Source organism: Rissa tridactyla, chromosome Z, assembly GCF_028500815.1.
Source record: "Rissa tridactyla isolate bRisTri1 chromosome Z, bRisTri1.patW.cur.20221130, whole genome shotgun sequence".
In the NCBI taxonomy this organism is placed as follows: domain Eukaryota; kingdom Metazoa; phylum Chordata; class Aves; order Charadriiformes; family Laridae; genus Rissa; species Rissa tridactyla.
The window spans coordinates 86290642-86306164 of NC_071497.1; the positions used below are offsets into that span (position 1 = coordinate 86290642).

The 15523-nt window shown below is 38.4% G+C and overlaps 1 protein-coding gene across 1 annotated transcript in view; it reads right to left on the reverse strand.

Moving 5' to 3' along the window:
• LOC128902780 (methyl-CpG-binding domain protein 2) overlaps positions 1 to 15523 on the reverse strand; it is a 38581-nt gene that overhangs the window by 20121 nt on the left and 2937 nt on the right. The window contains exon 2 of the mRNA XM_054186313.1: positions 5863 to 6022. Coding sequence (XP_054042288.1) covers positions 5863 to 6022 — 160 coding nt within the window. The remainder of the gene's footprint in view (positions 1 to 5862; positions 6023 to 15523) is intronic.

Below are 15523 nucleotides of genomic sequence, written 5' to 3' on the forward strand. Positions count from 1 at the left end.
TTTTGTTAAAATGTATGTTAATTGTTCATTCTGAAAAAAGACGGCTTCACAACCAGATGTCAAAATGAAATCTCCAAAGCTTCATGAAAATATGTTTGTAGCAAATAGTTTATAGAGTTCCAAGTGTTAAAGGACAGCAACTTCCTACATAACTTTGGTCACAAATTTCCTAAGCAATTCCTACGTCAAACAATTCTTAAGTGCAGGAATTTATTCTGGAAAGAATCTAAAACTGTATCAACTTGAGCAAGTCTTTTGACAAAGTTAGTTTTTATCAGGTTTGTGAACTGATTATATCCACACAAGACAGATACTTAAAACAAACATTTTTGTTTATTTTAAATACACATTTTCCCAATGAACGCGTATCAAACAGCGTGTTCTCTATTTTGCAGGAGAGTGCTAAGCGCTTCAATACGCTAATTGCCGTATCTAATTTCCCACAAAGGAAAATGGTTAAGCTTTTGCTTTTTAAAAGCTTACCTCTACTTTCTTCAAAAGAAAAAAAGTTATTATGTGGTATTTCAGATCTCAGAAGCTTTATAACTGGCTGTGAGATCACAGCTCCGAAGTTACACTATGAACACCGATATTAGAATCCATCCAAGGATGACGGTAAAAAAGTTTTCATTAGGATTTACTTAGACTCCTAATTTTGTGAGAAAATGCAATCTCTTGGGCTTAGAAAAGGGAATTAAGTCTCAATCTTCAAGTCCTCCATATTTAGATTATACGATCTGGACAACGTGACTTCACAAAAGAGGCTGTGTTAAGAACCCTTGAGCACATGTTTCTTTACAAATTGTTTGTTCCTAAACTGAACACTCTGGAATTCCAGATGCTGAAAGCTAGAATACTGACTATAGATATTCTCTAATGATCTGCATAAAAATGAAATTAAAAATATCGCGAAAGGGCTTAGGCTTATTACGTAATAAGCCATCTCTTCACTGCATCTGTCTCAGATTAAATTCTTATTTTAAAAGTATGTATCCCTCCTTTTGGAGCTTTGCTAGAGCAATCTGACAGGGTAGTTCCTCCATCATCAGAACGTCCTGTATTTTAGCACACCTCTGTTACTGCAAGGGGGATGGCTGAGGAGCAACTGAGTGTGAAGTCGTTCTTCCTATGCGTGTACAGTGCGTAATCTATAAACCAGCAATAAAGAGAGTATCATCTCCGCACTCCAGAGAAAGTAATCTTCATCATGAAGACCATTCTGCAGGCAAGCCACTTAATCCCAAAATACATCCTTACACACTACAGTGGTTATTATATTGGCTGCTCCTATCCAACTGCTCGATACTTCTGTTGGGTCGGGGGAGAGGCAAGGGAAGAGCCTCTTTCTATAACCTATCCAGGATGACATGGCACTATTAGATCCTTCCTGGTAGAAAAAAATAAGGAATTCCTCCACGTAATTCTAAGGAATGTAATTGATAGGAAGAAACATAAGAATAGTGCTTCATATTTATCTAGGCATCTCAAGATAATCTAAATGATGGTAGAGAAGGTGATCTATCAAGAGCACTATGCATATTCTTAGCTATTCAACAGTATGACTCTATCCATACACTCATTTTATAAATTAGCGCCGTAGCATTTTGGGAATCCTTGCTTAATACTCATTTGCGCATGCTCCCATAAGAACAAAAACAGTTTTCCAGACCAACAGAAGAAAAAGGCTAGAACATACAGGTGAATTCTGAAAGAGTTCTAGAAATTGATTCTTTTCAATGGGAGCAATTCTGATCACAAGTCTCTATTCCTACCACTCCTTTAAATATACCTCGTTATTTTACGTGTCCCTTTTCTTCATCATTTCCAGGTAGCAGTTAACTCTTTAAAATATAATAAGGCTAAAATCACAAATCCCAATGGAAGTTTTCTTCAGAAATTCATTCATTTGTGGTTTATAAACTTACAGCCAGAAACTAACTAGTCTCCATGTCTTGCAATGTTACTGCTTTCCAATGGGCAAAGCAGCAGACCTTCAGAGATCTCCACCTTCGGCTCCATCCCTAACACACTGTTGATGCTCGTCTAACTGGGACCAGGGTTTCCATGGTCAGAGCAAACGGCAACAGGGCACGAGTACTGCTGCCTGATGACACTTCATAGCTTTAACCAACCAGAGAAATTACCGTTCAATTAGCACGGAAGTCATCAGACCTTTTTATACAAAGCAAAAGTGAGAATCTAAGCTTATAAATAAATCTAGACATCAGTCTTCTCCTAATGTTTCACCCAGGAAGACCCAGTACGCTAGAAAAATACTTTCAGATACTTTGATGGATACTGGTTATGGGCTCAAATTTTTTTTCCACCCGATGATGACAATAGTAAACCCAACGTTAGACTTTTTCATATATAATGAAAGCATCTCTGATGAGCACAGAATCACCAACCAGAGCTAGACAGTAATCGCCTGTACTTATATTTGCACAAAGTGTTTTGACAATGAGCTTTCCTCAAACCACGTAACTTAATTCAGTCCAGAACCCTGATAGACCCTGCCTATCCTACAAGCTTCGCATCCCCTGATCTTGTGACATTACGTTCAAAGTACTACTTGATGCTTTGAAGTCCGTGCCCCCAGGGCATTCTGGGCAGTAGCATCAGTATTAGTGGTGAAATAGCTATTAAAACTGAGAAAACCAATAATATTACAGAGCCATCTGCCATATGAAAAATCTGGTTTAGCAAACATTTCTAGAACAAAGGTCTTCATTTCAAGTTCACGAAAAATATTTACAGGTTCCTTTTGGCCTTAAAGAGAAGTTAAAACATAAATCCATTAAACTTAGAAAAATAAAAAGGGAGATTCCTTCAGGCAGTGTGAGAACTTAAGAAAATTCAGCTATATTAATGATATGGCCCCCAGAATTAAAGTGAAACTCTGATGAGTTACAAACTATGCAGGAAATACAGGTTCAAGCAGTGGATATCCCATATACTTTTTATCAAGGCTACATACTAGAAAATAGGATAAACTGTTTACACTAAGAACAGATCAATTCCTAAGTACTGTAATTACAACCTTCCTACTTTCCTACTTTATTTCCTTTCTAATCGTAGTCACATCTGGGCTTTCTGATCTCATCCTAAATAAACAGTCTCTCATTTGCGGCACTGAGTTTTAAACAACAGATATAAACTCTTTAGGACAGAAACTTGCAAAGCTCACCCATCTCCAGCACCTGCAGATCTTCAGATGTACAGGGAAAAAAATTACCATATTTTAACAGGAGGCGACTCATATTCCGAGAAATTCTTTTTCACAACAAATCATAAGCCAGCCATACATAAGATTTATCCATGACAAAGGAAAAGCTTCAAGTACATCCTAATAGAAATAAGTAACAAAGATCCTCACGACCAAGACACTATCTACATATTTCACATGGTCAGCCACAGATTACTTCGTTTCAGATGGCGATTAAGCTCAGAATATTCACTTTTAGGCACACCTACAAAACTTCAGCCTTCAGAAACACAGACATACTTTGGGCCTTTCCATTGCTTGACTGTTATCATGAAACAAAATCTCTTCCTACTCTGGGAACTATAGCAATGTATCAGACAGCAGAAATATCAACATTCTCTGCTTATTTTTACTCATTAGGAGTATTTTATCCTCCCACAATGGTTTCCAAAAGAATTTCAGTCCACTGACATGTATTTCCAGAAGCATCAATGTGCCCCGGACATAAAAATGTTATAAAAACTCAGCAATGTATTTCCATTAACCTAATCCATCCTTTAACCTAAGGAGACACTTATAACCAGCCAGCACGTTTAACCAGCACTCTCTATTATGTTTTCTTTTCAATAGAAAGAATTGATAAGCATATTTTTGTAAGCAGAGCAGTATGCTGTATCTACTGGATTCATATTCAATTGTATTCCTGATTTCATTATCTCTTCAACAGCACTTCATATAAATAAAGCGACTTCATTTGCAAGTGAAAGGTAAAAATGTTTACAGAGAAAACAATGGCAAGATCAGTATAGGCTGAAGAAAAACTCCTCCTGCGGCTCTAAAGTAAGTACATCTATCAAATATATACCTTTATTGCCAATACCGAAAGGGCAGTAAGAATGCAGCAGGCGAAGATCGGAGATAAGGATTTTCCTAGACTATTTCCATGTCGTGTACGCTGTTGTGCATTACCATCACAAAATGGAGAGCATTCATTAGCATATATTATCCTCAGTTCCATTTTACGCCAGGTGGCATTAGTATGTCAATCCTGACATTGAGATCTAATCTGCTAGTGACGAGAATCTCGAAGGTTAGAAGTACGGCAAGAGAGAATTTCCATCCACCAGCTGCATAAATCTCACTGCCTAGACACGTCCCAGAAAGAAGACTCAAGTATATTTTGATATTCCTTCTTGAAACACAAGGGGAGCCAAAGAATTTAGAAACATTTGCGGTAAACTGTTTGTACGAAAACAAACAACCCATAAAACATGAGCAAGTTTATACACAAACTTGCCTAGGCAAGTCTGTCTTTTATGGACCCCAGCTGCAAGGCGGAGGAGAAGACGGCCACAACTATTCTCTCTCAGTGTCTGTGGAAGAAAACAAACTTCAGGAATAATTTGAAATCTCATTGTTAACTATCGCAAGCATAGTGCAGCGATTCTTGAAAGCTCACAAGTTCCGCATTCAGTCACTTAGCTATAATAAATGGTATTTACCTAAAAAAGGCATTGATTTCTAATCTTGTATTTAACAGAGCTACCGTGAGCAACATTCAAGTAATCTAAGATCCCGGGAAAGCCAAGTGAGCACAGACTCATTCAGATATTATATACCAAATTTTGTAATTTCTGCTCATGCAAAGAGGCTAACCAAAACCTTTCCTTGGACTACCCCCAAATGTCCTATTATTTGAAAGTCTTATGTCTGTGGGAAGGAAATATGAAATAATTTGAACACGTGCTTCAAACAAAGAAAGAAATCAGCATGAAATGTGTGGTTCACACATTACAAACGGCAGATGACAAAAAACATCAGTGCACAAGACATAGCTATAACTCGTTAGGTATTTTCGTGTGCTACTGTAAGTTACGAAATCCTGAAGAATAAAAACACTTCAAAAAGAAAACATTGCAGGTTGTTACAGAAATCCTTTCAAACTGTTGTATGAGGTTTCTAAAGTTTGTCCAGGAACATATTATCTGAGAGTCAGCTGAATTTCCTTGTCATGTCCCTGTGTGCTATATTTCACTTCTGTATGCTTCAGCCTTTTATTTTTCACCTACTACACACATTTTCTTCAGTATTCAAAAGGATACACTGTTGTTCAAAAAGCAACAGACAATAAGGGAACAATCAGATGAATTGAGAAAGGCCCAACCTTAAAAACACCCGGCCTGGTTAAGTTGTACACAGCCAGCCAGATTCGGACAGATAAATGCATTTGCCTCAGAAAACAAGCTTCCTGGCACATAGTGCACACGTTAAAAATGTGAACTATTTCATCTCAGAACAGGAAGATGAACATAGCAATTTGAAGCCTTGCACAGGAGAATCTCTTGGTGTCAACAGTCCTAACTTTTCCCATTTAGAAGAATATCATTCAGGTAGATGACCAGCACTGAGGTTCTTAGTCACAAGCCAACTCCTGAATTACTCAAACTTTGGATTCATACTTAACCTCACCTTGATATTTCCTTGGTAGTAGCAGAGTATTCCTTCTATTTATAAATTTACGTCTCTACCACTACTAATAATTAAACATACATGTACATCTTAGAAGCAGACTGCTTTAAGCAGAAAAGAAATTGCTAAATGAACTACAGGAAAGGAAATTCTTAGGATATCCTTAAACACAGTATTTACTAACAAACCTTATTTTGATTGAGAGAATCATTCCTTAGTCTCTGTTTGTTCTTCTGCAATTTACTGGGCATCATCTTTCCCGTTCTGAAGTCAAAACTGCTGAGATCAACAGTGTTTCCCAGGTATCTTGCCAACTGAGGCTTGCTTCTGAACTTCTTACCACTTGGACTAAAAAGAAGAAAACACTTTAGTATGTTTTGTTGTACAAGAGGATACAACCTTGACTTCTTATAACAGGTTTTATACCTTGTTAATTATCTAAAAAGTTTCCGTTATCTTTATTCCATGTGGCATGTTGGTTGATGTGTTGATCGGTGATGGTACACCTGCCCAACCTCTGCATATCCACTCCCATCCTTGGCACTGGATTTAATTTATATGTAAGGCTGTTGGACGGTAGGATACACTACACCTTGGGAAGCTGGGGTAGCAGTCCAGCTAATTTCCACTAAATTCCAGTATAAGGACTCTAAATGTCAGACTGTGGCCAAGTGCAGGACCCTCTCTGCACGAATGTAAAGACCGTATGCAAGGTTTAAACCGATTGCTAGCTAAGGCCAACCTAGACTCAACAGCAACCCTTCGCAGCTATCAAACAGCGAGGCATTAAACAGATGGGCAGAATGAGGACTTGAGGTGACATGACATCTTTTAGCGATTCCGTCCCTCAGACGGGCGAGCAAAGCCAGATAAGGAACCGAGCAACAAGCAAGCAAGCAGCAAGCAAGATGATGCAGAATATGAAACAGGTCCAAAGCTGCCATTGGGTGTACAGATCCCACCATAACAAATCAAATCGGTTGTAGGGAAGTTATTTAAATCATCTGCATTTGGAATTATGGAATTATTATTACCCTAAATTCCCAGCTGATGTTTTTGAGTGGCATCAGCAAATATCTAATTTCCTGTTATCCTAAGGAAGGGGTATTTCTACCAGTCTTTACATCACAGAACTTTCTGTTCCCTCATCTCTGTTTCGTTCTCAAGCAACTCAAACACAGTCACACACACATTGTGCACACACCGCCTGCACTAAATACATATTTAATCCATACATATTTTCACCAACCTCAGTGGGGCTTCCTGTAGACTTACTGCCCCATGTGCAAGTCATTGTTAATAAGCACCTTACTGACAAGAAGCCATATAGTTCCTTTCACTGGAAGGGACCATGGCACTGCCCCCAGACTGAAAAGCTCGGCAGAAAATCATCTATTAAGAACTGCTATGTAAAACTCAGACTGCGACACCTGTTTTTGACAGCCTCTCAGCATAGATGGCCGTGAAAATGGCAAATACCCATCGTGTGAAGCCAACAGTCTCTTGGTCTAATGACAATTTCTCTCCAATGAAACAAGCCAAATGTCAAAATCCTCCCAACTACTGGAACCCACAAGGTTAACTGAGCTCAGAGAAATTTTCACACCACTTCCTTTCTGCAGAAAACTACTGAAGATTTTTGTTTTCTTCACTTTTCCAAAGTGTTTGGTTTGTTGGGTTTTTTTTAAACTTAAAAACACCTTGAGGCAAGAACTTCCCCACAGAAGAATATGTATTGAATTCTGGGAAAAATAGCTAATTAAGCCAAACATTTTTCAAAGTCATTTAAATGACTCCAGAAATATGGAAAGACATAATTAACAAGAGGTAAAGGGTGGGAGAAAGAGACTTAAAACAGATCACAATCTGAAGCTAACCTCCTCAAGGATGGGTGTGGGAAGGAAAAAAACCACCCCCACCACACATACGTACACACACACATCCCACCACAAAACTCCCTTCTACTTCTCGTAAACTGAGAATTGAAGCTACGCTAGAAGCCAAATTAAACACAACACCAGTTTTATTTTAGATAGTCGAGATTAACACCCTGGTTTGTTAACAGTAAGGAAAATTCTGCACTGAAGGTCAGAGACGGAGCAAGTCTTTTGTGGGGCAAGCAGGTTTGCTATTAAAATAATCTGACCCATTGTCTTTCATTCCTATTCAGGCACCTATAAGAAAAGTTTAGGATAAAACCTTGTCAAGAATTGCTGGCTGCTTGTCCCTGTTTCCTACCAGAGCGGAAGGGCTGAATTTACTGAATAAAGCCTCCTGTTCGGAATTGCCTTCCCAGCTTTCCTAATGAACACAAACCACTGACTGAAAAGAAGAAAACAATGAAACTCTGCAGTTGGTGTTAATATTCTCTGTTCCAGGCATATTTTTTTAAATTAAAACCTGTATACACTCAGTCATTTTAGCCCATAGCTAAGTAACTACTAAAAGGATATAGAAATTTGACATGCTGCTGCTTCTCCTATTCTATCCAAATTTCGGTACTAAAGATGAAACATGCTATCTTCCATTTTTCCCCTATCAGCCCCTTCTGTTGTAAGAAGCCAACAGACTGTGTCATCAAGACAACACTCTTTTTACTATCTTTGCTCTTGAGGTTCCCTGGGGAGAAATGCTTCGTGTACCCCCCAAAGGAATCCAAAATTCCAGCAGTGAGCAGTTATCAGCCTAGCTTCACTACAAATTCTTCCTGCAGAGCTCTGAAAACAGGTTCCACAAGTAAAAGCAAACTTTATAAATGCATCCACCATTCTTAAATTCTATTATTTACACACCTAACATTTTGTGGCTCTTGTTTGTTTGTTTTGTTCAGTAATCCAAAAGCAAATCAAAGTATACGATCCAATTCCCATACTAACATCCGCATGGATCATCGGTAGGGCGGGTATTAAAGGCTATTTCAATCCACAGCTATTTCAAAGGCTATTTCAGTATGTCACTCCTTTACATCCCACTACATTCATGTTATTGCCAATGCATCTTTTCCTTCCAAGTGGTGAACCAACCACCTGCCCTCTCTGACAAAAAAGCAGAATTCTTTTTCTTAGTCCTTAAGTGCACAGCCTTCTATTCATGCTTATTTTCATCCTAAATCACCCCCTTACTGTCAAAATCATTCAGTTTCTCCTGATTATTTTCTGATCCTCACTTGTTCTGATGATGTCCTAGGTATGAAACTTGCTGATACGCAGCACACACCACTTACGCATCCAAGTTCACAGATATTAATAACAGACTGGTTCCAAGAACGTTGTCCATGCAACTCCATCAGTACCTTACAACAACCAAGAAGCCCTTGTTTTACCATAACCCACTATTGTCTCCTCTTCAACCTGCGCCTTAACCATGCTGCAAAACCTGTAGTATTTTCCATTCTCCAGCTCCTATGAAATCGAATGACACACAACTGAAAGTGCAGTTCACTAAAGTCCAACAGATTGAGGGGCACTCCTTCCTTCTGCTTACTTCAGAACATTATTTTGGCACAAACTCTAAAATCTACTGAATTCTACTATGAAACCATATTTCATTTGATTCCATTTTCCACAAAAGCCCCGATCCTTACTTATACTTCATTTCAGAGTTCCAACAAGTTCATATGATGTCAAAATACTGGAGAAAGTACATGCTCTGGAAGCCTTCCGGGTCAACCTCAGCAGATGGCAAACAAAACACCCACTGGCCTTCCGTTCAGTTTCAAGGCTGCAGTTTTTATCAATGCCGCCCAGACTCGTCATTTCGTATGTCAGACCTTCCCCCTGTTCTATGAGGGAGATTAATACGTGAGCTGGAAGGATTGGAATAAACTCAAAACTTTATTTCCACCCCAACTACCTTAGTTTTCACATATATTCATTTTTTCGCTACCAGTCCTGTAGTCGTTTCCATTTTCCAACCTGTAGGCTGTCAAATCACTGAAATAATGCCTTAATTTCTGAATCATTCCCAGATTATCTTCAATCTCTAACCTGCTCCTGCTGCAAAGCTTTCTCTTACCTGCAGAGAAAGCTCCATTGAGGTAAAAGTCAACTAAAAGGCCTATTTGCAGCAGCTTTATTTGAACATCTATTAAATAATTAGCATGCAGTAATGGAAAAGAGTGAGGTTATAGAACCTATTGAAACCAGTATGTCTACATAAAAGCCTGCTACTTACACATCTTGGTTGAAACTAAGAAACAGCGTCTTCTTCTGTTAGTTTTTTTCTGGAGGTGTTAAAACCAAGCTTAAATTCAAATTTAGTTTTGAGTAGAAAAGAAAGGTGGAAGGAGAGGTACAAAGCTTTCTTCTCCCTGGGAAGGCACTCTGGATGATACGCTGGAGATACCTTAGAAGTCAAACTGAAAGGGCTGTTGTAGAAAGCTCAGACTTTGAAGTCCCACTCGCTGCAGAAGATTTTTAAAATGCATTGCTCCGAGTTCCCATACTCTAAAATTTCAACTGCTACAAAAGTCAGATGCATGGACCACTACGTTATTTTAAGGAAACTTTACACAGATACAGGAGAAACCAGTAAACTTTGTCCTCATCCACATGTTCTGGATATTCCTTAATTTTACACTGCCTTCTTTCATGTCACAAGGAGTAAGCGAAAGCGTTCTTTCAGGGTGCTGTGACATAGCGGAGCCTCTGGTCTGACCAAACTGCAGCGTGCCCCAACATCGAGACAATTAAGAATTGCAAAATAAATGTGGGATTATACAGGAACATCTCCAAATACAATTTCAACAATAGATTGTTGTATGGCTGTTACTTTTATAAGCATTAACCAGAAGTTACAAATATTTAGTATTACCTAAAGACAGTTAACTTTCTATAGTTTTTTTAAAAATAATCTGTTAACTTCAATTAGAAGTTTCTAGGGTTTATTTCCAAACAAAATTATTAAATTTAGTGCACCTGAGAGACTTAGTTCTACCATAGCAGACATACATATCAGCACTTAAACTTTATCCTGTCAAATTAAACACCGTACAACGTTTTTTTGACACAACCAATTAACAAAAAACAGCAGACCTCAAAAGAGGTGATGTGCAACAACACCTAAACCCTATTCTTTCAATGACATTATCACAGCTCAAATCACTTTAGACAAGACTAAACGAAGAACACAACCCTTCACCTCCAGCTACACGCTTGTGCAAATTCACATGCTGTACAAATTGAAGTTCTTAGTGGGTTGAAGGTGATTACGTTGTATAATGAGCTTGGAAGGAACTTTATTAAAAAAGACACTTTTCAGATGTTTCCTGTGAAGCAGCGGAGCGAGCTAATTAACGTACAAGGAAGTTACCTTGAATTTTATCGTACAGCAAAGCCTATCTGGCCCCTTCCCCAGTTCAAAATGCACAGCAAGTTTACAGGCAAGATAGTAGCCTAGCTTATTAAAACAATAATCTTGTTGGCAGACATTTCTGGGTTTGGTTGCTTTCAAAAAAAAAATAATTTTGGCAAACTTCCCCTTTTTTTTTTTTTTTTTTAATTTTGAGTTTTTCCTTGCTGACTCTCCCCACCAAACAGATTTTTGAGGAAAATTTCAATCACAGCAGGCTAGCTGCTCCAACAGCAGGTGATAACAGGGAAAACATGCTGTCTTCTCCGAGTTTGAAATGGCTCGCTTTTCAAAGCGGCTCTGGCTTCACAGTCTTGCAGCAGTGGCTAAAATGATAAGAAACTGAAAAAAGAGAAGGTGTGACTTCATGGCTATTAAAACTACAATTTACTCCTTTAATTTAGTATTTATACCCTCTACTAGAGCACTGCGGGGTCAGACTAAACAAATCAGGCACGTCACCCATCCCAAGGTGGCCTGTTTTCTCAGGATCCCGTCTGGCAGGCTGTTGGCTCACCTACAGGCACGCACCAGCAAAGAGGAAGAAAAATGCTAAACACTTTTGAAAAGGCAATTCAGGTTAAAGACATCTTAATTTGGCTACCTAACAGAGGCAGAGCAAGGCAAAGTGTTTCTACCAATCGCTCCCCTCCATAAGTTGGGAATGAAGCCCAAGAAAGTAAGGAGATTGGAAATATATCCGAGCATTTCACGCTGTAATAGTAAATAAGACCATAATAAAATTAGTTGTTCGATCTTATGTTCAAGGGAATCTAATATTGGACAGCTGCTGACCAAATCCTGCTAGATAGCTGACCTCGAAGGGAACATGAGAGATTAGTTCACCAGGATACCAAAACTGCTCTGCAATTGTTGGAGATAGCTTTCCTGAAAGATTTATTTGCAAATACTCAAACAGACACTCAAAGATTCGGTAAAGAAGTCACTACATGAATGGCATAATACATAATGCATTTTCATGCCTTCAAAGGAGTTCTGCATTTGGTATCTAATTTTGCTTGCAACAAAAATGTATTTTTTACACAATAGTACATGCAGTTCATACCACCACACTAAAGCACCAACAGCAATTGACACCAATTTACCAACTGTAAAAGGTTCATTTCGAGATTGTTATTTAATCTTCTACTTATGGAAACGTTTTGTATTCACTTTTGAGAATCTATTTCTGTTTCCTAAACAACCTGATGAGGTCTGCTGGGACTGAGGACTGATTCATTTTGCCCTCGTAAAACGAAGTCAGAGTTACCACTATGACTTTATAATAATCGTTATTATCTTTCAGAACAAGGATTAATCCACCCTACACAGAAAATAAATTTATTTTACATACTAAGACCCTATTAGGCAGCATGCTTCAACCAGCATTCCCCACACGTAAGTAGGGGAGATTGTTAGCATGCATTTTCAGAGATCAAGGCAAGTAATTGAGCCATGGAAATACAAAATAACAGCCGTTAAACTTCTTTTTTACATTCTCCTGCCAACAGGCAAAACAAAAGGCAGCCAAAATATTCAAACTAAAACCTAAGGATGATCAGAGAAAGCCTACACAAGAAAACTTGGGCTAACTTGTTCGTTGTTATCGTTGGCCTTGTGTTGGTTTTCATTTAAGTTTAGAAAAGCAGTATAGTTAGGAGCAGCGAAGGAGAAAAGATGCCGACTTGCAGAAGAGATGAGAAGGCGGCAACTGAAAATTCTCCTCAATGAAGGCCAGCCCCTGAAGTGGGTGCACTGCAGAAAAAAGACAGAATAGGAGCAGCGCTAAAAAGTAACAAGCAGCTAATGGCAGCAATGTTTTTCTTACACAGAAATCAAAGTACATTCCCAAAATTTAGACCTCACTATTAGGACTTGTTCTATGTTCTAATTGCCTTTGGAAAAAAAAAAAAAAAAACCAATAAGCCTATGTATAACATAAGCACAATTGAGCATCACTTAGGAAGTCATGACTTGCTCGCTTTTAAAGATAAAGGCAAAGGTCTCCCTTAAAAAAAAAAAAAAGGGGGGGGGGCAAAAAATAAGCTCACAGAATTAAACTAGTCCTACTGTCACTGGAAACTCTCCGGCATTTATCTTACAGTCAAACCACAAAACAAACTTCAAAGAGATGTCTGTTTGCCCCACGGGTACACCTATACTGGAAACGCTTTTGTAGTTAAACTGAACAGCCTATTAGAACCCACTGAAAGCGGTGTCAACTACTTGGCTTTTTTTAATCTCGACTAGAAAAAAAGCAGAGTAGTCCTTGCTTGCTTTTTTCCCACGAAGAACAAATGCATCAAAATAGAATATTAACTTGCTGCTGCTATGAAAAGTAATTTCATGCCGGAGTTTCAGGAACATTTTTTAAACAGGTAAACGCTCTAGGGAGTTATAAACACTAAAGGGATTTTTACCGACAAAAAAGAAGCGGTAAATAAATCAGAAGCTGAGATAGCCATGTTCAAAGTTCCCACTTTACTCAGACTTTTGCATGACTGAGTCTTTTGACAGGACAGCAGCACCCCCTACCTCATAGTACACTGAATAAATAAGACTTTAAAAAAATCATGGTGCAAATTTACTACAGTATTAGGCCTTAAATAAATAGGTTACTACCAAAAGAGTCACTTTAAAAACGCTCATTGTGTAGGTACAGTTTCTCAGGTAACTTTGATTACAATAAGATAACAGTAGTTACGACAAATTGGAAATATGATTCATACAAGCACGGCAGCTTGATTTAAAAGAAAAATCAGATGTGTAGCCTTAAATGTAACATCCTGTCTGTAGACAAAGTAAAAGAATACTCTCAGCTTATCACTCTGCAGATATGGGGAGGACATTACAAAGGACTTCGTAGCAAAGACAGTCAAGCCATTCAGAAAGAGGCCTTCTTATTCTTGAGGACCAACAAAAATTACCTTTCAGATGGCCTTTGCTGTAATTTGAGCATTCACTTCATAGTCTGGACAAGACAGTCGTTAAGAGAATTCCTACCTTCTTTAAACTGGAAAAGATCATGTATATTCCTGGAGGAAAATCTCAAACTGATTCAAAAGAACACGGTTTTGTCTCAGCACCATCGTAATCTTCTTCTTGATTTTAATTGGTATCATTGTCACTGTGTTCACAGTGACACACTGCTCTTAAGACAGAACATCCGGATTCGCTACAGGCACCGCACACCAGACCTACTGCACATACAGCCTTCCAGGGAGTTGCCTGATGGGTGGATTAGAGTCTAAACCAAGCATTTATTATTCTGAGAACGCTGTGCTAGTTTTGCATTTGTCCTACATTCAGTATCATGATTTTTAATGCGCTAGTCCCTAGACTAAATAAGTTTATATTACTAAACGTAGCAATCCTTTCCTCCCTCAAACTCGGCTCCAGAACTTCTCCATCACCATCAACACGGATTCTGCCAGCCAAGCCAGGCCTCTGGCATCACTTGTGCATCCTCAAATCAAGACGCACATGGAAATCTATTCCTCCTGACTGTTTGTATAAAATTAGGCCATTAGAAGTTTAAGTGAATTATTCCAAAGACGTACACATTAAAATGCAATGCACATTTTCGTCATTGTCCTACAGTTGCCAAAAAAGGGTGGTATTGCTCTTTAAGTGATCATGCCAAATCCTGACGATGCAGGCTTTTAGGGAATATTAGTCTGTAAAAGGCACACAAACCAAAACCCACTTTGTACCCAACTACGTATTTTAACAACGTAGTGTTTATTAACATTCTTTTTTCTTTTTTTTTTTTTCTTCCCCAACAGAGCTAGAGTGACATAACTCTTCTGAATGTATTTGGCCTGCTCCACTTACTGGATCAAAACAGATTTTCATTTGTTTTAAATATAGCAGTGCTAAAATCTGCCTCATAGCTATAACAGAATGAAAAGGGGAAAAAAAAAAAAAAAAAAAGAGATAAATTTCCTATGCCAGTCCTGCCTGCAGCCATAAAAACACATTTTATTTGTTTCACTTTGGTTGCACAGAAATAGTCCTGTTACTGTACAGAAGTTATTTCTCTAGACATAAACGACTACTTATTTTTCCAAACCTGTAATCTGTAGTGAAATCAACAAACTCTAAGCTATGAGTTGCCTGGTAAGTTTTTAGTTTCAATTTTGCGGTTGTTTGGCAGATCTGCATCACTGCTAACCATGCTGGAAGGCGTCCTAAAATTTGAAACATTTATTCCTACCACTTTCCCACATTAAAAAGACAGAATTCTAGAGTCGGTGATGAGCAGATTACAGTCTTGCATCTTCAACAAAAATTGCGTTAAAAGAGTTTCTTAACAGGATTTTAGGCAACAGCAGCGGCAAAATCTGAAGAACGAAGGCTCAGCTCATTACAGAGAGGGGGCTAACCTCAAAAGCTGTGTTTTGATCTACTACAGTATTTGTGAAGCATTTCCACCACACCCCTCTTTTAATGGCTTTTTTATGATAATCATGAAGGTCAGGAGACTCACGGATATACGTG